This window comes from Ammospiza nelsoni, chromosome 10, assembly GCF_027579445.1.
Source record: "Ammospiza nelsoni isolate bAmmNel1 chromosome 10, bAmmNel1.pri, whole genome shotgun sequence".
Lineage (NCBI taxonomy): Eukaryota > Metazoa > Chordata > Aves > Passeriformes > Passerellidae > Ammospiza > Ammospiza nelsoni.
Window position 1 is genome coordinate 4,135,403 of NC_080642.1, and position 23,162 is coordinate 4,158,564.

A 23,162-nucleotide genomic window follows, 5' to 3' on the forward strand; every position below is an offset into this window, starting at 1 on the left:
ACATTTCCAAACTTGCCTTTTCCAGGCATTGGTTCTGAGAGCCAACTGGTGGCCAGTGAGAATTAAAGAGTAAATTGTCGGCTTGAGCAGTATAACCAACTGATCCCTGTGTTAGCCTCACAATATGCTTAACAGGATTTCCACCTTGCAGCTCCCCCCAATCCCATCAGGCACACAGCTCTGGGGTATCACACTTCTGGGATGACTCCTTGCCAAGTCAGAAGTGCACTCTTTCTAAAAATCAGCATAAAAAGGTAACACAACAGGGGAGAGCCAAGCAATTCCAAACCTTGTCTTGTATTTCTTGTTGGAACAGGGAGATTTTAAGTGAATGCATCAAGCATCTTAAAAGCTAACAACGGCTTAGCAGGTTAAATGTGAAATAGGTTTATCAGCTCAGTGTAGTGCTCTTCGTGTAATTATGTTTTTACAGCCTGGTTAGGGGATGGTATTGGAGAAGAGCTTGTGATGTCAGAGTGGGGAGGGCTTAGGAGCAGGGATGAGAGCTAATCAAGACAAGTTCAGTTTGTATTTAAAGTAAAGTCAGCGTTAGTTAAGGCAGTTTTTGACATGTTAATCTTGATGTGTTTTAAAAGCTGCCAAACACATTAGTGAGGCAGCTGGAAGGAAGGCTCACAGAGAGGGGACACGCTTGGATGTTCATGGTGGCTTCACTGTGCCCAAAACTAACATCTGCACAATAGACGTAAGTATACATGAAATAAAAAGTGCTGGGTTTTTAATATAAATGGTGATGGAACACCTGTTAAGTAATACCAAAAGGTGCATGATTTTTCAGATTAAATAGGAATGATTTGTCTCAAAACAGAAGTGAAGCAGATCAAAGCAAACTTGTTTGTGGTGACTTAATTTTAGAGCAGCGCTTGAGCGCACAGAGTAAAGTTAGGAATAGGCAGGGTGGTACAGAAGAAGTAAAGTATGTGATTAAGTCTATTCTGATTTCTCAGCAATCTGCCATAGGTATTCTTATGGGTAAATAATTCTGCATATTCAGGTGCAAATACTGTGTTTCTTACAACATAACTTGATCATTTTAGAAATATTTTAAGATTTGTTTTGCAAACAGGATCTTACTTTGGGAAGGCTTGTCCTTCCATACTCAGTATTTTTCTAGAAGACTTTGGATTCAGATTGCATTGCTTGTTATATATGTACAAATGTTTCCCTGTCTTGTCTATCCATAACATAATATTCTTAAAAGCTAAGTGGTTGTTAATATATTTATCTTAATCTTTGTGCTAACTTATCTTTTAAAGTGAAGCAGAAAAATCTCAATATTTTATAGATATTTCCTGGAGCAGATTTTCCAAATTAGTGTGCAATCAGAAGTAATCAAGGCCATCATCACAAGATATATTTGGCTGCTTTAGTCTGATGTAACTATGTTAGATTTAGCCAGTGAAAATTTTGGCTATATGTGTGTAGACATCATAACAAACTCCAATGCTGGCAGCTTTGTGGAATACCAACCTACACAGTGGGACAAATTTTTAAAAATATCTTAAGGTAATAATAGTTCCTTACATTTTGTTATGATCTGACTATGAGGGCAGAATTAGCTGTAGACTGAGAAAGGCTTGGGCACTACTGCATTGTGTTTGGAGTGAAAAATTCAAGTTCCTTAGTTAGAGAACATGTGGATTTCCAGACCTCCACAGTGCAGCAGAACATGGAAAGAGTAAGGGAGGGAGGCAATGCTAACTCAGTAATTCTCTCATGGCCTGATACTTCAGACCGGAGCTGAAGATGCTCAGTCTGTTTGAGATGCTGATTTCTGAGCCTGTGCACAGGGTCAGGTGTGCAATTTTACATGCTAATCTCACAAGGGGAAGAAGTTTGTATTAAAACCTGTGACTTCATACATGAATTTGGATAATAATAGTGAGTTTAATATCTGACACCTTTTACATATTTATATTCTAACATACCAGCAAATATTTTTTAAGATGTGTATGTGCTGTATTTTGCTTTTTAATAAAGAAACCTGACCTGAAATGATTAATGATGGAAACCCACATAATCTTAGTGGGAGACTCATCAAATGTAGGGTTTTGGAAAATTCAAGGGATACTGCTGCAGTATTGAATATTCTAACTGAAAAGGGCAGGTACTAATGATTCAGAACAAATTTTCTAGATTCAAACTCTTAGCCAGTTAAGTTAAAGAATTGCTGAATTAAAATAGTTTTAAATAGTCTAACTAAAACTTGTTCCTCTTCCCACTACCTGGTTACTTTTGGCACTGAGAGAGTTGTCATTTGTACTGACATTTCATGTAAAAGTGAGACACAAATCCCACTAAAATTCAACCACGTTTCATTTGAAAATACCAGCCTGGCCCTCCAATGATCAGAAAGCTTTCTGTCCCACAGTTTCCATTTCCAGTATTCAAAAATAAAATTAAAAAGCAACACATTTATTTTTAATGCTTTAAAATGAATAATTATCAAAAAGTAAAAACCACAGAGTTTAGTTTCCTTTTAACTGGCCCCGCTTTTGCCATATTTTGCAATCTCTATGCTTCTGAAAGAGTCTAAGAAAGAGGATAATGTCTCAAGTGTCATCCCTAATTATGAAATAAATCCACAAGGAAAACAAATGACATCATGCTTTTATCTCTGTGTATATAGCTGATGTAATAGGAAGACCCATCCCTTGTAAACATCTCCCTGTGCCAGTATGCCAGGATCCAGGGTGGGTGCACAGCGTTCTGAGCGCACGCACACACTTTCTCCACTGTTTTCATTAGTTCTTGCTTAGCTATTGCACTCAGTTTTTTAACAGGAGTTGTTAAAGTTCTCAGAGTGATCCCAGAGGAGTCTTTGGGTGCTGCCACAAACACAAACAAATCTCAGCCCCGTGCTGTGCAGTGACCAGTCCCACAGTCACAGTGCCAAGCTGAGAGGGAGAAGCGCATGGAGTAGTTCCCACCTCAGCTGTGGACTGTCCTGGATCTCTGTGCCTCCAGTGCCACATCAAACAGCAGGAATTCAGCTCCCTTTTCCTCCACCATCTGTCTCTGTCCCCTCACAGGCTTTGCAGGCCCTCTCCGTGTGTTTGTGCTCAGCACAAAGCATCTCCACCTCTGGGTTCAGCCCATGCTCAGCCTGAGTGCTGCCTTAGTGGCACACAGGAATAAATCTTCCCTTGCCCACAGCCATTCCAAGGGGAACAAGATGAGATTTTGTTATGAACCCAGCTTAGTTCCTGAAGGATTGAGTTTGCCAGCACTAAGCCTTGACTACTGCCTGAGAACAGCATGTTTAAAAAAAAGAGTGACTTGCTGCTCACAATTGTACCAATCAGCTGGCTCAGGAATGGGCAGGTCTGTGTCTCCCAGCCAGTGTGAAGGCATGCAACACAAACTCTGCTGGCTGACACACACTGTATAAATAGAGTTATTTTCCTTTCTTTAGGGAATGTATCGTTCTCAATCCAGTTTTAGGATTACACTCTAATCTCAGTCTCTGAGCAGTCCGTGCCCACATATCTAGGATTAGAATTTAGCCCCACAGCCTCTCCAGTGGCACCTTGCTCCAATTAAGAAGACATATTTCATGCTCCTGTATGGCGTAATGCTAGCATAATTGCTTTTTTCCTTTCCAAAAGGTATTTATTTTGCTGACTGTGGATTTTGGAACAATTACAATCTCTAGTTTTATGACCCTCAGCATAGATTCAGATCAAGAACCCTTGATCCAATAACTAATAACGTTAAGATTATTATAAATATTGGAATATTTATCTATTTTTTAAAACAGCACCTGATTTCTCAAGCAATCAGGTCAGCTTTTTCTAAAAGGGAAGCCAATGGAAATGCAAATGAGGTTATGTTTGTCTTCATTTACAGGTTTCTCTCATAAGCATGAATACATGTTCCTATTGTGTATTTGACTGATTCAGCTGACACAAATTTACCTGAGCATTTTAAACAATACTCAGCTTCCAGTCTGTGGAGACACTTGTTGTAGTTCACTAAATATGGACTATAAAGGATGCTAATTCCATGTGTTTGATGTAAATAAAAGCATATTTGTAAATTAAATCCCAATGCATTTAACTAAAAAAACAAGTCTTCCAACAAATCTATATTACATATGACTAAACCATATTTTGCCAATACAATTGATAACATCAACACATAGACTGCTATAGACATTTTTAAATTGTTGCATTATTAGATTTGCAAATGCTCCTGGTTCATAAAGTTCGTGTCTTGCCACTTCTCATCTAATAAATTGAGACAGAATTAGTCCTGGGTGAGTGGTTCTGCCTGCTGCCAAGAAGGGTTTGCTAAGGGTAAGACTCTAAAGGCAGAGATTAACTTGTCTTCATCCCTGTAATGTGCTGTACAGCCAGGATTTGTGCAATAGGATCAGAGCAGAGCCATATATGAATCTAACGCTGGACAGCTGGTGTGTATGAATTTATATGAACCCTGATGCCAGATTTTGAGCTCCTCTCAAATCCCAGCTAATAAATGTATCAGAAGTGTACTTTCCCTGTTCCCTCACAGATCCTCCTCAGCTGCTGTGGTTTCCAATATGTGACTTGTTATGAAAATAGTATGAACCTAAACTACCCTAAATTTGACCTGCAGGTCAGAACCCCAGCTAAGTAACTGAAAAAGATGTTTTTCTAAATGGACTAACATGGATTAGTCAGGTTCAGCACTTCCTCCTGACACAGAGTTACAAACAAATCTTTATATTAGGTTATTAAGCTATTTATCCCACCTGATCATTTCAATACTTCACTAACAGGACATTCAGGGAAATAAAGAAGTAATTTAATACAGATACCACACACACATACAAAACATGTCCTTTAAGTTTGAACCATATGGATATTTTGCCATTCAACTTGCAGCAAGAGATTAGAATTCTGGTGGAAATAACATCTCAGCTTTATATCACAAATACCACAGTTATTTTTATGTATCTGAGAAGAAATTCAAGATAAGTTAGATAGGACTGATTGGCACACTAATGAAAAACCCAGAATGATTTCATGATGCAACTCCAGTAAAAACCTCACAAAGGAATCAAACCTTCCTTTTGGCTTATGATGATTCAAAAACTGGGTCAGTGGAAGCAGCAAGCTACAGCTTTAGTGGAAGAAGATACCAAAGAACTTTTAAATCATATTATTGCATGACTTTTTCAATGCTAGATCTTTTCCATGTGAAACCAAAAGACCACATTGTCTGCCTTTGCAGGATAAGTTTTTTTTTTTTTTCTGATGCTCATTGTCTGAAATGGTGGTCTGTGAATCTGGATCATCTGGTGGACAATAATTATCAGTAAATATGGATCACTGTGTTGTGGATGCTGCTGTCATCAGTACCCTACATTCTGGGAAAAATGGCAACATTGAAAAGAAAACCTCATATTTAAATAGAAGTTTTAAAGGAAGTTCTTACATAGTTTCTGCTTAATCCCTGAAAGGAGGCAGTGAGACTGCCTGTCAACAGCCTTCACATCCAACACAAAATCCAGACTTATTTTGGGAACAACAGATTACACAGAGCACACCACACTGATACTGGTGCTACTGGTTTCTAACCACTTACTGCTGCTTGCTTTTGGATGGATGTCTGTCAGAACAGGCAGGGTATCTGGGATCCCACAGGAGGGATTGGGGCCAGAACAGATGGCTCTTTTCCCATCAGGTTTTCCACGATTCTACAATTTAAAGTTGCATCATATAATTTCAGTCACTGGTGTGATTTTAGGGAGAAGCATAGAAGTTCTAGGAAGACCTGATGAAGAAAGTGTCTTTTACTTGTGTGTTTTTCCTACAAAGGGACATTTCTCCAGAACCACATTCACAACTTTGATTTAAGCAGGAGACAGACACATTCTAGCAGTTTCTAAAATGCAAAAGTGGTACAACATGCCAGTCATCTGGGACACAAATGTGTCAGTATTAAAACTCATTATTAATTTTATTTTTCCCCTGATTTACTGGAATAAAAAGGTTAAAACTTCCTGGGTCTTTTTTCCAGTATGCTACCTGAACCTCTGATGGTTTCTTTGCACCTTCACAGAACCACAAAACAGTTTGGAATGGAAGGGACCTTTGAGGCCATCCAGTCCAATGCCTCTACAATAAGCATTGACATCTTTGGGTAGAGCAGGTTTTTCCAGAAAAAAAGGAGCCAGATAAAGGCCAAAGGCCAGGCTCTAAGAAAAGCAGCATGAAGTTTAACATTGCAGTTTGTTTTGCAGAGTATTCAATACAGAGTCTCTCTCCAAAAAAAAGAAAAAAACCTAAATGGCTCACTGAACAATATGGTATGGCAAATACCATCATCCCAGTTACCACCTATTTTTTGAGCTGTTGAAAAGTTTAGTCCAGCACTAAATCGCTTTAGTCCTGAGCTTTAAAATGCTTTAGCAGCTCAGAAGCACTTTGGCAGCTCAAATGCTCTTCATGAGGCACCCAGCAGCCTAAATCGCTTTAAGTCTAAAGTATCCTAAAAAAAAAGCCAATGGAAACGGGTTCAGATACGAATATCCAGAACAAAGGCCGTGGTGCTGGTCTGGGATTTGACAGACTTGTCTGTTGCCAGGAAGATCTGAGTCTTGGCCAACACAGAATCCAACATCTACTCTTACAAATGTAAAGCATTTTTTATTTTGAGGGAGCACCAGAGGTATGGTCTAAGTTCACCCTCTACCTTCAGTGTAAATGGCTGAAAAAAGGTAAACTCACTTGTTTACCTTTTGGTAAACTCATTTTGAGACCAAATATCTCCCTCATACCACAGAAATGGTAAATTTCTTAGGCACATGAATTAGATTGATATCTATCACTTAGATTATTTTAAACTCATCAATAGGTCAAAAGCAATAAAGTTATAATGATACATCTAATTTATAAATGGCTTGGGTAAGGAAACACAGGACTTCACTTTTATCTCATTTTTGGATAAGGAACATTGTTCCTGTCTTTGCATTTCCCTCACTGCTACCTCTACCAAATGCTGGCTGAACTCCTGGAGCTGTAACTCTCTATCTGCAGGATGAGAACACTTCAGCAGTACATTTTCCTTCTTTCAGAAGACAGAAAGAATCCACTTCATCAGAGCTAAGTGGGGATGGAAATTCAACTCCTTACTTAAAGAAAAAATTTAAATCTAATCATTTGTTGTGCAAGTCTAGTGTGAGATGAATGTACAGATGCTACTGATGCTGCCTTCAGAGCCAGATTGCTCCTTCTGCCAACTCCTCAACTCAAAGCATTCCATACAGCATAGCTTTTTAACATCTTGGTTCTGGGTTACAGGACTTGCTTCCTTTACAATTATTAATTATGTATACATTAATGACATATATTAATATATATATATATAACTGATCTGAGTGTTACCAGTTTTATCACTGTTTTCATCACTACAAAGCATGTTCTTTTACCTTTTTTACTTCAATTTGGCAGCCTTAAGGGGTTGATGTCATTTGGAACAGACAACTTCTACTATTTATTCCCATCTGCTTCACTTAGTTTACAATAGACAGGGTTCCAAACTGCTACAATTCTGAAATTAAACCAAAGACACCTGCCTTCCTAAGTATGAGTACATCGCTGCTCTCAGACACACCAGGGGCTGAGGAAAAGGCTTGGGCTTAATTACCTCCTTTTGAGCAGGTGTGATTTTCCAGCACCCTGATTTTCCTTGCATTGCAGGATCCAACGAGTCAGTGTAAGCAAGGACAATATTTGCATTGTCCTGAAAACTGGAAATTTCTGCATGGAAAACACTACAACACACAGCCATGGAAGGGTCCAGCTATGACCTGCTTAGCTGGGAAACAACCTGCATAACCTTCTCTGTTTCTCATTGTTCAATGTCTCATTCCTCTCTTTGGTGCTGCTGCTTTGGTTCTTTAGAGCAGCAGAGCTGTTGCTGTCCCCCTGCAGCATGACTCCCCGGGAGCACATGAGGAAGATGTCCATCCTGGGGGAACAGGGAGCCCTGGAGGAAAAGCACCTGTACCGGCTGGCGGGCGGCATGGCAGCAGGAGGTGAGCAGCAAGGAGCCCCACTGCACTGTGGTTTTGTGGTTTTTCTACCACCTACAAGAAACAGCCTGTAGCAGGTTTGATGTCTTTAAAAGGTTATTTCAGATTTATCTTAGGAGTAACTGCAGAAGTATTTTGCTTAAAGTTATTAAAAATTAACACAGAGGGCTCTTGGAATTCAGTATTTGATTAAGAGATGCTGAGCCTCTGGAAGACAAGTAAATGGCACACAAGAACTCAGAACAAAAGCCACAGCTGGACATTATGATGTTCTGTTCACCATTGTGGGCTTTTTTTTCTAGAACTGCTTTCTCATGACAATGCAGGCTCCACCTAGTATGATTTTTCTTAAAATGAACCTGTATTAGAAATGAAAACCCTCTCAAGCAGAGAACTGAACATCCATGACTATCTTCTGTTTCACAGTATTATGTAAATTATTATTCATTGTAATTTGTCCTTTGATACACTTGACTGAGCACATCCTATTTATTTTTACTGCAGTTTGATTGAATAAATCTACATTATTTAAACGAAGTAGTTCAGGTGTCAGTGAAAACATGTTTTCAGTTGCTGCTATTTAAAAAAGGTGTGAATTGCACTAGAGGAAACAAAACAAAACATTTTTTTCTAAGGTTATACCGCAGCCAGAATCACCTCCTAACTTACCCCTCTGAGAGCAGAACTGTGTGTGCTTTGCAGAGCTGCGGCAGCGGCAGGAGATGCTGATGAGGAACCAGCTGATGGCAGTAAACCCGCAGCTGATGGGGCCGGGCCAGCAGAGGATGCAGGCGATCCCCGCCCCGTTCGAGCCGCGACTGGTGGAGAGGTACCAGGCACCAATTTCTGTCCCAGCACTGCAGAACACTCTGAGTGCTGTCCCCGAGGTTATAAAGACCTTTGGTTATTCTTAACTAAGCAATATCTGAATGGGTTTTTTTCCTCCCAGAGATCTGCTGCCTTCAACTGAAATGATGGCCTCAGCTGACCCCAGACAAATCCACATAGCATCCCACCTGGGACCCCCGGTCCCACAGCACCCCAACATGCCCAACCTGCTGTCCAACCGTGTCTACCCAGGCCCAGGTAACAAAGCACCCTCTGCATCCTGAAAAGTGGGATGGACCAGAAAGCCAGCTGCACCTGTTAGTTTTCCATAGGTTTATAGGTAGTGTCAATAACAGTTTAGTTTATTTTATTTAGAAAAACAATCTCACTAAAAGCAGGCAGCTTGTGCCAGTTTAGATCTAAGCAAGTCCATTTTATCCTTTGTTAAATACAGTTCTCAGTCTTTTGCATGTTTTTGTTCCCTCCTTTTCTTTTTGTACTTTCTGAGCACTTTAACACCCAAACAAAAGGCTACAGCTAAGAAAATAGCTCCTCATCAACACTTTTACACCACATTTTACTCTTGCTCTTATATGAGTATTGGCTGCTTTATACAGATCATATTCTCTAATGATAATACCACATGCCACTTAATTCATGTAGGGCAAATACAAGTCCTTTTAAATTAAAGCTCAAAATTAGAGGGCACAGCTCCAAGGGGAAGGCTGGACATCATAACTATGGCATTCATGTCATGCTGCACAAAAAGTTACATATTACTTTATACAAAATGAGCTCAAGAGTTTTTCTTTGAGATGAGTGAATGTATTTTCAATGTCACATCAATACACCAAGAAAAATTTCTGATTTTGGCTTCCTTCCCTGCCCTAACATAGATCTCAAGAGGAAATGTAATTTCAAATTACACAGCCTCCAGGCTGAAAGCAGTCTTGAAGGAGCAGGTTTGCTTTGCTCAACTGAGGGCTATTATTTTCTGAGCAGTGATAGGTACTTCAAAGGCATATGTCACCAAATAAAACCACCCTTTGTGGTTAATGGCAGGTATTCCTAACTACAGATCTGATCCTGAAAACACCTGATATGGACTTCATGCTCTTTCTACATATTGCCACCAAAACAATGACAACAAATAGGATTTAATTTGAAACCCTATCACTTTCTATCACTTTCCTAGTAAAGCCCACAGTTGAAGACTTACAAAGTTTTTTAAAGTGTCTCTGTATTGCTGAGGGTCTTGTGCATTTGCATGAGGAAACCAGTGAATTTTTAAGATTTTTTTATTCCACTTCCCTCTAAGGATACAGCTTTCTGCAACCAGAATCCATGGAAGCTGTGGCCAGAAGACAAGAACTGGTTCAAAAGCAAAATATTGCCAGGTAATCAATAGCAAGTTTTGCTCTGAGGTGCATGCCAGGATTAAAGCAGCAAAGTGATTGAGATTGTTTTTCAAGTCACACAAAGAAGCAGAGAGCCCTTATCAATTAAGGCCTGAAGCTACTACTTTCTGCTTGCCTTATTTTGCTTTTATTCTTAAAATGATATAACAAAAATAAACAAAACCCATAGCTTGGTTAAGGAAAAGAACAAGCTACAGCCACAGCCCTTGAATGCAGATCCAAACACCCTGAAGTTACAAAAGTTCAGAAACAAATTCCAACTTTGCAGCTGTGTGATATCACACACAACACTTCAGGCCTGTAGCTGGGCCCTTGGGACAGGCAGCTGTGTCTCCACCCCAGCAGGGTGGGCAGCTTTCCTAGTTTGACCAAAGAGTTGGAATAGCAGAGTGACTGTAGGAAGTCCAGTTATTTGTACCAGTTTCAGTGTAGTCAGCAGCTGGTTAAAAGACCAGCAGTGCCCTCCCTCATGGCCACACCATTTCCACAGAGGAACTCAAACCTCAACCACTCCTGCTCTGAGCTACACTATTCAGTGGGAGTGCCCCTCACACAGTGAGAGTAAGAGCAAAGAACAGCCAAGTTCTGTACAGTCATCTGAAAAAAATTATGATGGAAGTGTTTTGAGCTCTTAAGTCAGCAAAGCTTGATTACTGAACTCCTCTAAGCACAACATTTGCATCAGCAATGCCTTTCCTATAGCTCTTGCCACATGGCAAAAACCCTGAGAAAAACAAGTGAAACAATAAGCAGCAAACATGGCCAAGTCATAGACCCACAGCCACATCAGAGCTGGTCCTACCTGTTCAGGCTCTTCCCTCAGCCCACCAAATAGCAAAACTCCAACATGAAAGAGCTCACCTACAACTTAGAAACTTTTTACCCCACCTTTCTGCCACCCTGACAATTTCCACTGTGTTCACACAGCTCTCTGCAGCACAGTCCTCTTTAGGGCTGCACTTGCTCCTTTCAGCTCCTTTCAGAAATCAAGTCTTGACAACCTCCTGCACTTGGTGCAGCTGTGCTGCTGAGCACCTGGGTTCAAATCCTTGTTCTCCAAGGGACTCTGCCTCATGCCAAAGCTCTGTTTGCTGCTCCTGACAGGAACACACTATCTCAGCTGGAGGAGGAGGCAGGAATGTAATGCTTTCTGCTGTTTATTGTCACCTCAAGAGCTGGGTGGGAGTAATGACAATCAGGCAAAATGTACAAGGACACAGTACACAGACAAAACACTTCCTTTGTGTCTCTGAAAGCAGAAAGTCAACAAGTTGGAGGTTGTTTCAAAGATTAAAAGAAGGCAGAGAAAAATCCCTGAATGATGTGATCAAATAATTCCTCCTCATACCAAAAATCTGTATAGATAGCTTTTGCCCAAATTGTTTTCTGACAATTTTACACTCTCCTGAAGATCAGACTCTCTGTGACCTGTTATACTCATTGCAGTGTTAAGAAAGCTATTTTGATGCACTTTAAAGTGCTTTACCTCACAGGGTCTTTTCCAAAGATGCAGAAATCCCACTGAAAACTCTTCAAAGCTCCTCTAGGAGCTTTACATTTCTGTGTGATCACTGGCCTGGCTCCAGAGAAAGGTGATGCCAGCAAAGGTTGCTACAGCAGAGACAAATACTACTATTACAAATACAATACAAATACTTGTATTCTCTGTATCCCACTGGCAAACCTTCCCATCCACTATGAGAGGAGCAGGAAGCTGGCACAGACTCTGGAGCATTTATCCAGAAGGAAGGAGATCAGTTGAACACTTCCCACCAGGATCTCACCCTTTCACACTCTCAGGACCATGCTCAGGTGCCAGGCACTGGGGAGGGTTACTCAAGAGACTTAGCATTAGCTTACTCTGAATAGATGCACAGGTTCCACAGATAATGTCATTGTTGTTCTTTATAATTTACAATATCACTGGAATTATGCAGTTTTCGGTACAAATTTCTGAGTGATAATATAAATCAATTATTTTCTTTAGTCTTCAGCCTCTAGACTCTGGAGACTATTTTCCAAATGTGAATATAATCCTCATGTCTGGATTGCCAATATGCAAATAACACTTTTTTGTCTGAAGTGTTTTCCAGAACCATGACCTGGAATACATGTTTTCCCTTTCTTTTAGCTTACTATCTGTAATGGCAGCACATTAAATCCAGCCAGGTTTGCCATTCCATCTGCAGTTTGTACCCTCTCACACACAGCAATATAGGGGAGAGACAAAAAAAGCAGTACTTTTGCCTATTCATTTATCTGAGTTTTATTCTGCTGCTGAATGAAAAAAAGGTGATGAAGGAACCGAGCTGCCCTAACTGCTCATGCTCTGTGTGTCTCTTAGAATGGAAATGGAGATGAGTGCTATTTTCCAGCAAAAGGAAATGGAGAAAGCCCATAGGAAAGGACTCCTGGGCCTGGAAGGCCCTTTCCTTTACCACGGGATGCCAGCGAGTCCCATCGCTTTCCGGGGCAGGCACAGACTCCCTGAAGGGCACCTTGCCAACGACCTGTACGTCCACAGGACCACCCTGGACGAGATCCATGGCAACAGCATGCTCATGGCAGGCAGCCCCTACCCGCCTGTCACCACCCTGCAGAGGGAGAGGGGGCGCCGCCCAGGGAGGAGAGCTGGAAATCACAAAAGTGCCGAGGGCAGCGCCAACGGCACCAAGAACCAGGCAGATGACAAATCCACCGACTCTGCCTCAGCTGCAGTGGATGAGGAGAAAGAGGACAAGAAGGAAGTAGAGGTGGAGACACCAAACAAACACGAGCAGAGCAAAAACCAGAGTGAGCCGGCTGTGGTTGCCAAGAACTGCAAAGAGTTTGAACAAGGCTTGAGAAAAAACTGTGCTACTCATGAAATTCCAACTGAAACCACCAGCTGCAGCAACACAAATGAGAAGGAAGCCAACAGCTCCTGTGCTGCTTTTGATGACAAGTACCTGTACCCTTCTGCAATCCCATTCTCAGCATTACCATATGGATTTCCAGTGCCCAACAACCCATTGCTACCCTCAGGTTTGTCATATCTCCAGATTAGAGTGATATGTTGATATAACCTGGTTTTATTGATTTGGTTTCTCAATTCTTCCCTCTATTTTAAGTGAATTTTTGGTAGAGTCATTGCAACTAAAAGTAGAATTCTAATGCTACAAACAGTAATATCTGTATTCAGTTCATGTCTTTAAAAGGAATTTCAATTTAAAAAACCAAAATTGCTGAATCAAGTTGTGAGTTAGCCTGTCTCTTCAGCCCACAACTATTCTCTATGTCCTGACTCACAGTAGGCACCATGGACTAGCAAAGACTTGGATCTGTTCTACTGAAATATTAGTCAAATTAAAGTAACAGTAAAGTCCAAAGAAGAAAAAGCACTGGATAATACACTCATTAGAGGAAGTCCTGCAGCATGATTTGCATGTGTAGTGACTGGTAGGTACAGTGCCAGCAGTAAACAAAAGAAGCCACATAAAAAACCCCTTCAGAGCCAGATTCTGCTCTGGACCTGGTGATTTTGTGTCTAGGACTCCTGTATCTGCAAGTGGCTACACCCTGCTGTTAAGAGATTAGGTTCTGAAAAGGTGTAAAAATTCTCATGATAACAATCATTTCCTGTGATTTTCCAGCAAAATTCTACCAAGGTAACTTCTGTGTTTCCTCCTCAAAGGAGCCCATGGCCTGATCCTGAATGGAGAAGACATTTCTTCTGTCGAAGACATTCGCAAGTGGACAGTTGATGATGTGCACAACTTCGTTGTGAGCCTCCCAGGCTGCTCAGACTATGCCCAGGTGATTATAAACATTCACCACTTTTTCAGGTCTTTAGGACCATCTAAGATTTAAATGTCAGCAAGCAAATGAAAATGTGGGAGGGTAGTTAATTGTCCCAAAATTACAAGTATAATAGTAATTTTCTTTGTGCAGTTAGAAGATAAATACAAAGATAAACCAGGAAAATCATAATTTCTTCTTTTTATTGTTCATGCCTCAGGGTTAAGGATGAAAACTAACAACCAAAAGTCTATTTTAGCACACTATGATGTGTTTTATCCTTTCATCAGATATTTAAAGACCATGGTATTGATGGAGAAACCCTTCCACTGCTAACAGAGGAGCATCTCCTGGATACAATGGGATTAAAACTCGGACCAGCATTAAAAATCCGCTCTCAGGTACGATCATTAAATGTATGCCAAGATGGTGAGTCAGAGACATGGAAGTGCCAGAAGATGACAGGAGGGAATTTTTCCAAACTAAAGCACTTTTTTTTTTCACTGGAAACTGCCACAATATTGGGAGAAAATCAATCACTCCAGCAAAGTTTTCTTTTGCTTCCCTGCATGTTACCATGGCACACAGACAGTAAGGAATATGACATTTTTCAGTAACAGACTCTCCCTCTCAGTTTGCAGTTTTCTGCCCTTAATTTCATCCACTATCAACTCTCTCTGTTTCTGTTGTTGCTGGTTCTTTTTCTTTCCTTTGACCCCTTGTACTCTCTCACTCCTCTCTCATTCCAACCACCTGCTCTACTCCTGGCTGGCAGTTTGCCTCCCCTCTGTCCCTGGGTGCTGCAGCACCTGGGGAGCAGGAGGATCCTGCTGTCAATACCCAGGTCCTAAGCTGGGTATTGACAAGCTCCTTCCACAACCTGGGCCTAGAAAAATATAAAATGGAAAAGATTTTTTTTTCACAAGAATTTGATAATCCTTTGGGATGCCTGGGATATCCCTGGTGCTGCTGCACCAGAGTCAGGCCTGATGTTTAATGGCTCTAACAGCAAGAAGTAATTGCTGCAATTGTGCCTTTGTCTTTAAAGGTGTCCCGACGTCTGGGCAATGTGTTCTACATGATGAATGTCCCTCTGTCCGTGCCCCTGCCTCCTGCTGCAGGGAAACCCTCAGAGCAGCCCTCTGACATGGCCTCCCCTCTGCACTGCAACAGCAGCGGTGACACCCTGGACAGTCCCTGCTCCCAGGACCCAGAAACCTCCCAAGCAGTGGAACAGATGGTTTCAGAAAGCAGGGAAAATCCATGTGACACAGCTGGATCCCAGGCTGACTTCCAGATGATTGCTTTCCAGAAAAGTTGAGCTAAGTCCAGGACATAACGTGTTTTTAATAATCCAGGAACCTCTACTTACAAAGTGTTTGAGAAAAAGCTACAGCCTGAAACCTCTGTAAGGCTGGGGCTGAAGGAAATAAGTTGCCAATGCAGCATGCAAGTGTTGTATCTGAAAGGCATTCAGAAGTGCAGCTATAGGTTAGTGCAATTACTTTCAAGTGCAATTCATTGAAAAGAATACCAGTAGAGTTAACAGGTAAATTGAATTTTTCATTGAAGTCCAGGGTTATCACTGAGAGCTGTCAGAGACTCAGAGTGCACTGTATGTTGTACTGTGTGTTTCAGTGGGCAACTGAGAAACTGTATGGAAAGGTCACAGCTTCCAAACATAGCTGACTCCTGCTTCTGTTGAACAAAATTTATACAGAACATTCATATGGAATTCATTGGGACAGTGTGGAACTGCCTACAGAATACAGACAAATATAACCCAGACTCAGCAGTTTGAGTTAATCCATTGCTGCTCCAGAACCAAGCCTTTTGAAGTGCCTGGCAAGGGTATACAGCTTATAAATATACACAGATTGAACATGAAAATACCATGTGTGACAGCAATTTTAATTATTCCAAAGCACTCTTGTCACCAGGGGTGGAATTTGCTTTTTGTGACTGCAAGCTGAGATGAGTCACCAACCTCAGCCACTAAGGCCAGTCACTGGGACAGTGACACTGCCTGCTGGCAGCAGCCTCACAGCCACCTGGCTCCTGCCAGCCTCTGCCAGAGCACCCTTCCCATGGGGTCACCTGGGTGAGCATGGAAAGCCCTTCCCTCTGCAGCACCTTCAGTGTTCTTCACTTTGAGAGAGGCCATCAGTTTAGCCTGAGCTCCCTGTTCTCTGGAAGAATATGGTTTCCCCTCACTTCTGCTACTGATGAGTCATTACCTCACAGCAAACAAGGACATGAAATAGAGCTTTTAGCTAAGGACAGATCCCCAGCATTTATTGTGATTCCTGTGTGACTTATCCTGCTCCCTTTTTAGGGGTTTGGTCCTACACTGGTTTTCCACGCAGACTTTGGAAGTTGGTACGCTTCCACTCTCTTGCCTCAAGAACTCTTCTTTACTCCAGAGGACACACAAATATCTTTGACAAAATCTAGTTCTGAAATTGAGGGTTGGTATATTGTGGACCTGCTGTATGTTGCTACTTTAGATTCTCTCCCCTTAGCTTAGTTTGTGTGGCCTCAAGTACTGAAACTCCAAGAGGTATGAAGCTGTTTAGATGGTGGGTGGCTAAACACAAGGAGGGGAATTATTTCCATATTCTATTTTTTTACTTTAGCCAGAGATAATTTGTTTTATGTCTTTGTTATATTTGTGCAGTAGGTAAAGTGTGATTAGATGTTTGCAACAGCAACCTTAGATGTCCATCTTACCATGCTGTCCAAACTTTGCAGCCTTTGGAGAAATGGCAAATATCTTTAGTCTTTCATATGCTATATGAAAACAATTTCTAACTTATCTTTTGTACAATTGACGATCATGTTGACAATGTCACTTATCTGATTAAACAGAAGTAATTACTTGGTTTTCTAATGGCATCCTACCTCCTCTCTGTGAGAAATATTCGATTCAATCCACATGAGACCTTCTCCACCCTGGCAGAAGAATCTCTGACACTGTTCAGGGGAATCAGGCCAGGAGATGTCGCTGCAAAGCCACTCGGTCACCCGCTGTTCCTCCGAGGGGAAACGCAGCCCACCTGAAACACCGCGGATATGTTAAGGGCAACATTATGAAGAAACTTTACTTGTTTTTCTAAAGTAACAGCAGAAAATATTGACTTCAAGTCCCATATGCCCGGGAGGAAGGATTGAAATGTGGTTCTGAAGGGTGTGATTATTTTTGTAGATAGGTCAGACATGAGCAATGCTAAAAGCTGAGCAAGTTGGGATGCAAAGTTGGCAGTCTTGCATTACTTCTGCAATTAAAAAAAAAATCCAAAATCAACACCAAACATACGATCCTTTGCACATACTGCCCAAAATGACAAAAGGAATTGCTTCATAGCTTCCTGTACTGGGGGAGATGTGCTGCAGCAGCCAAAATGCAACAAGTCCTGAACAGTAAACAGCTGTGAAATGAAATAGGAAGGAAAGGGAATTATCTAAACATGCATAATTCTATTTCTAATGGAGGAAATACCACTGGTAATGAATGTTTCCTCCCCTGCAAACACTTCAGAGAAAATCAAAATAAAAGCAAAAAATAATTTTAAAGTACACAGAATCAGTAGACAGATCAATATTTCCAGAGGTTGAGGTGTTTTCAGGAATTGTGTTTATATGTAAACATTGAAGCCTTACTGATTCTCATGTTCTTTTTGGACATTTATTGTTTATTCCAGCTGCAAGAGGGTTCAGGTAGCAATCACAAGTACCTAAAAAAGCTAGCAGAACTCTGCTTCCTAATAACTTTCTGGTGCCTGTGCCACCACTGCATTATTTTTTCTGCAATGCAACTAAAATCACAATGGGATGCAGATGATGTGTTTTAATGTTGCATCATTAGAAATGTTTCATTTAACATCTATTGCTGTATTAGTCCATAGCAGTGATGCAGTTAACAAAGAAGAGAAGGTTTTTAAGAGGTGTTGTAGAAGTTCCTGCTTTTATCTGTATCTACAGTAAATGTCTGGGCTCCTAAGGATAGAGACTTCCATTTAAGTTTATTTTTTTTAAAGACAAGATTAATAAAAAGGCATAACAAACATATTGCAAAATGGTCCTGTACCATAAATAACAGATTTAGGAAAGTCCTGAAGAAGAAGAAATGGCTTGTCTTTCCTACAACAACCTGGGTTTCTGGTCTCATGTAAGTTGCAGATGATGGTGATGATGTGGAATACAAGATAATTCTCTGATCAATTTCCCAGGTGAAGAATCTCTAAAAAATTCTATAATATTACAAAAGTTGTGCAGAATTCTCACCAGGTCCAAGTCAGGCAGTCACTTTAATCCAGCACACAAACAAAAGAACAGGCACACAGTTTCACAAGGTGATGGTATTTCAAACTGACCCATACCCATGCCACCAATTACTTTATAAAACCTTATATTCCAAGACTTTATATGATTGTGATTCTGCTGCAGAAAATTTTCATAATGTTAAATTATCCTTTGAGTGTGAAACAGCAAAAATAACCTACTCTGGTTTTTAAAATCAACTCTAGTTTTTAAACTCTCTAGAAATTCCTTGTATTTTCAACTTTCCAATTACCCTCATACAATGTTGATTGGTTGTGCAGTGCTTTGGGTCACCTTCAACATCAGAAATTTTATAGGAAATCATCCAAAACTAGATACAGCTCTTGTTTTGGTACCTTGCCATGGTAATGTTCTACCTAAGCCCTTTATTATTCAATGCAAAATAACAAGTCTACTTTATGAGGCTGAGTGTTCATAGAATTACAGAATGGTTTGAGTTGAAAGGGACTTTAAAGATCATTCAGTTCCAAACTCCAGTGTTCATCAGGGTTCAGCTGCCTCTGATGGTTGGTTCTGATTAGCTCTTCATGCTATAATAAATAGCTGTAGCTTTATTGCTATGGCAATTTCAGTATAATAATAAATGCTATATTGAGAGAAAAGCTCACCTCTCCTTTCTCATTTGTTTAGGCTTTGGGGGGTTATTGCAGTTGCCAGGCTCCTCTTTCTTTGGGAAGGGTTTGCTCCTCCTATCACCTGTACTGAGGCCACAAGAACAGCTCTGTTGATTTGGCCCTTATGCTGTCCTTTCCTTTGTCCATTCCCAAGTTTACCCAAGTCTGGTTTTTTCCAGACAGACATTAGTTCTGCTACCATTCCCAGACTCTTCCTGAACCACTAATTTCCCTGTGGATAAGGATGCAAATCTTTAATTCAGTTCAGAGTAAAGAAGAACCTGTTGTCTATGTTATATGGAAAATCATGCAGTACTTTTTCCTCTAGCACAGCAAAGGCTTGAATAGACATTTTGATTTATCAAAATTTAAAGACACATACAGCATCAGTGTGTGTGAATTACTGACATACAGATCAACCAACCAAAATGGCAAAACAGAAAAAGCACTGCTGATCATGGAGAAAAAAACCAAAGCACCAAACCAACCTGGTTCTTTGCTGCAGCCTTGGCTCATCAGCCAATCTTTGCTGATAATGTTTCTGCTCCAAGGTTCCAACAGCTCTGCTGGAGGAGCACTGTGCAGCTGGGATTCCTGGGGCTCCAGCAGTCCCTGGGCACTCTGCAGTGCAAGGTGGTGTGTACAGCACTCCATGGCTTCCAGTTCAACCTGTTAAATGGAGGGATGTAAGATCAAGACTTGCATCCTTACATAAAAAATATTTTTAACTCAAACACTTGTAATCATAACAATGAATTTATGATTTTATAAAACAATAACAGGTAGTGTTTTTAAGGCTATACCTTAAATATTGTAATTTTTATCCTCTCCTCCTGCCACTGACAAAAACAGAGATATGAGCAAAATTTCAGCTGGTTCTTCCAGAAAATGTATTGATGTATTTTTCATTTATGTGTCCATGTACATCCTCACTGACTCCAGCAGGGTCTGACTGACAGTGGTCTTTAGAAAGAGCTGATGTGCCAGCCCATATCAGGAGAGACATATCCAGTTACTCACCAGTTACTTCTTAAATGAAATTATATTCTTACAGTGAACAAACTGATATTAGAAATAGGTGCAAATTACAGAAGAACCAGAGAAATTAGGTTTTAGTTCAATTAGAATTTTTGTCAGTTATATGTACCTAATAATTCTGGGTTGTATAGAAATGAAAAGGAACTTGCAACAGTGGAAGTATTTAAGAACTTTCTTAGTGAAAGATAATTATGGACATTTGTCTAGTAAACCTTTGTTGTTCTGCTAAATTAAAAACGAAGTGGCTAACTAAATATTTATAAGCTTTTGAGATGGAAGTGACTCAGGATATGTCTACATTGGAATATGTTTCTGAGTTATGACTCATGTTATTTGTGGGTGGATTTTATCTGAACCTTTTTTTGACAGTATGTGATGCTGTGCAGTACAAAGCCCATATTCTTTATTTTCTGAGCCCATTCAGTGTTGAAGCTGACTGGATGAAAAGGGAGGTCACTCCAGAGCCTGCAGCATGCTACCATCTGTAGATAATAGAGGAAATGGCTCCTAACAGATTGCTGGGGAATTTCCTTCCTTTCCTTGCTTTCCTTCCTTTCCTTCCTTGCCTTCCTTCCATTCCCTTCCAATGTGCATTCTCCTCTCCCTCCCCCATATCCTCAAGGATTGTCTGTGTGTCCAGAGGAGAACTTCTTGCAAGTTTGTTAGCTCAGAACTGAACTTGCTTTGCCTGTGAATATCTCTCCAGTCAGTTTTGCAGAAGCCTCTGTAATCAGTGACATGCTTACCAGTAATTCCATTGCCAGCACACGGCATTGTCCTTCTGTGCAGCTGTAGCAGTGGTAACCCCACATCATTTTCTGGATCCAGGATGATTGAACCCAAAGCAATCAGACATAGCACAAAGGCCAAAAAATTGACAGAAATGAATATAAGGGTATAAGAAAATTTGTACCGCAAAGAGTAACTCAGTGTCCTGCCCCAGGGGCCAAGAGAGGATACCTAAATTAGAGCACAGGAACAAAGCAATAATGAATTCAGGATAATTCCTTTATTTCCAAGGTTCTATCTCCCAGACGAACAGAGGTGATGTCTATATTTAATGGTTGCTCATTAAGTATTTTTGTTCCATCAATGTATCCAGCTGGTTTTTGAGCCAAGCTTCCAGCATCCCTACTGCTGTATTAGATCACACAGCTGGGGCAAAGAAGAGGGAAAAGAAGTTAATGAAATTCTGTTGGTTTGGCTTCAGTTGAAAGAGGAAACCACTCCACTTGTATGCAACATCCTTCTCAACAGTAATTCTGAATCTACAATCATCACAATGGCAGTTGGCCTTTTATGGGCTGTGTCTTCACTGCCTGGTTCTGCAATGCTTCTTTTTGCAGCCTGCCCCACAGCTGACAGACACACTAACCTTAAACACACACTGCATGAACCCTCACTTCCACTCCATGGCTTTCTTGGAATTCAGCCACTTGCTGCTCTCCTGCTCTGCCATTCTGGTGACTGAGAATAAACTTGTTCCATGTGTGACTCAGTCATGATCTGCTCTGTACTCCAGAGTGGTGAGAATTCACAGAATTCACCATCCAGAGCCTTACACATCCCCTTGCCCATTTTCCATCCCTCAGTCCTTTCTTACAGATCTGCCTGAAGTGATGGGTTTGCTCCCTGTGCTGCTCCATGCCCAGCTGTCCTGGGAAGAGCTCCTGCAATTTAGTGTTTCACAAAGATGCATTAAAATTCCTATAGGGAAAAAAAAAGAGACATTAACCAGATATCCAAGGTGCTTTTCTGGCAGCAAATAGCTTGATGTACTGCAGATAACATACCATGCCAAAAAAAAACCCTGCAAAATGAAGAGCTGAGCATTAAAGGTGAGTTTGTGAATCAGCAATAGATTCAAAGAGATAGAGGGCATAGGGTAATAAGATCTAAGACCTTAAAAGAGTCCAAGACTAGAAGTATGAGGGATGATGACGCATCAGGTGATTGCACCCTTCAGGAGGAGGGAGAGTTTCACAGCTTGGGCTCTGCTTGTGCAGAGCAGAGCAGAGGGGTCAGAGCTGCACCATGCCAAAGCCCTTACTGCAGCCATCGTGCATGATTAGCATCTGTAAGTTACAGATGGCTGAAACTTCTGCAAGAAAGCCTCCATGTCAGATGTGCTTTTATATTACTGTAAGTCAAGCACATGAAATCACTGTTAAAATTATTGCCAACTTAAAGCATGTATTTTTTAATAAATGCAGTCTGCCTGCATTTTATGAGGCATTGTTTTATTGTAACCATAAAAACTTCAATTCCCTCTACCTAGAAGTTCATCTTTTGGATTACACTTTTCTAGTTCACTTACTCTGCAGTCAGTCAGCTTAATTTGTAACTTGTATAGATTTTCTGCCCGGCAACAGCAAAAGGAAAACATTCAACAGAAAAAGATGTCGTACCAGAAAGAGCACAAAACCTGGCACTGAAACTGAGGGGCAAATATGCTGCTGGAAGCTTTTCTAGGTTCTTAGTTGCCCAGTTTTCAATCTGAGAGTTCCAAATCAGAGGAACAGAAAGGGGCAACAAGATTTGAGAGGACTGGACAAGACAATGCAGCACTGCACATACTTTTCCATCCCAAAGTGCCAGGGTGTGGTTTGGAAACACAGAGCCAGGATAAATGATTATACGCTTTGCAGTGACCTCATAGCAAAAGTATGTGGGACAACCTCTGGCAAAAGGCCCTTCTGCTTTATATAGGTTGCTTTCTGAATCTAATTCTGTAAGTATATGGGGTCTGAGTAATGAGTTTGTTTAAATAAGTACCAGTTAACAAAGGTGCTGTATTGAGCATCTTTAAGGCTTTACATCCTATTTCAGTGTATGAAAACTTAAACAGACTTTTACAGCCAGAGCTGGAGCAAGGTCAAGGGCTGAAGGGGAGAGGGGCTGAGGGGGTCTCAGCGGTGCCCTGTGACAGGACAAGGAGCAATGGCCATAAAGTAAAACACAAGAAGTTCCACCTCAACATGAGGATCAATTTCTTCACATTGAAGGTGGCAGAGCACTCGAACAGGCTGTCCGGGCAGTTTGTGAGTCTCCCTCTGTAGAGACATTCCAAACTCACCTGGACACGTTCCTGTGTCACCTGCT

At 40.9% G+C, this 23,162-nt stretch overlaps 1 protein-coding gene across 1 annotated transcript; it reads left to right on the forward strand.

The window, feature by feature from the left end:
* Nucleotides 1-8,772: 8,772 nt before the first annotated feature.
* On the forward strand, nt 8,773-15,388 carry SAMD7 (sterile alpha motif domain containing 7). The gene is made up of 7 exons (XM_059479729.1): nt 8,773-8,873; nt 8,994-9,130; nt 10,191-10,269; nt 12,635-13,314; nt 13,964-14,085; nt 14,358-14,468; nt 15,116-15,388. The coding sequence occupies exons 1-7, from the start codon at nt 8,773-8,775 to the stop codon at nt 15,386-15,388; spliced, it is 1,503 nt and encodes a 500-aa protein (XP_059335712.1).
* The last annotated feature ends 7,774 nt before the right edge of the window (nt 15,389-23,162 follow it).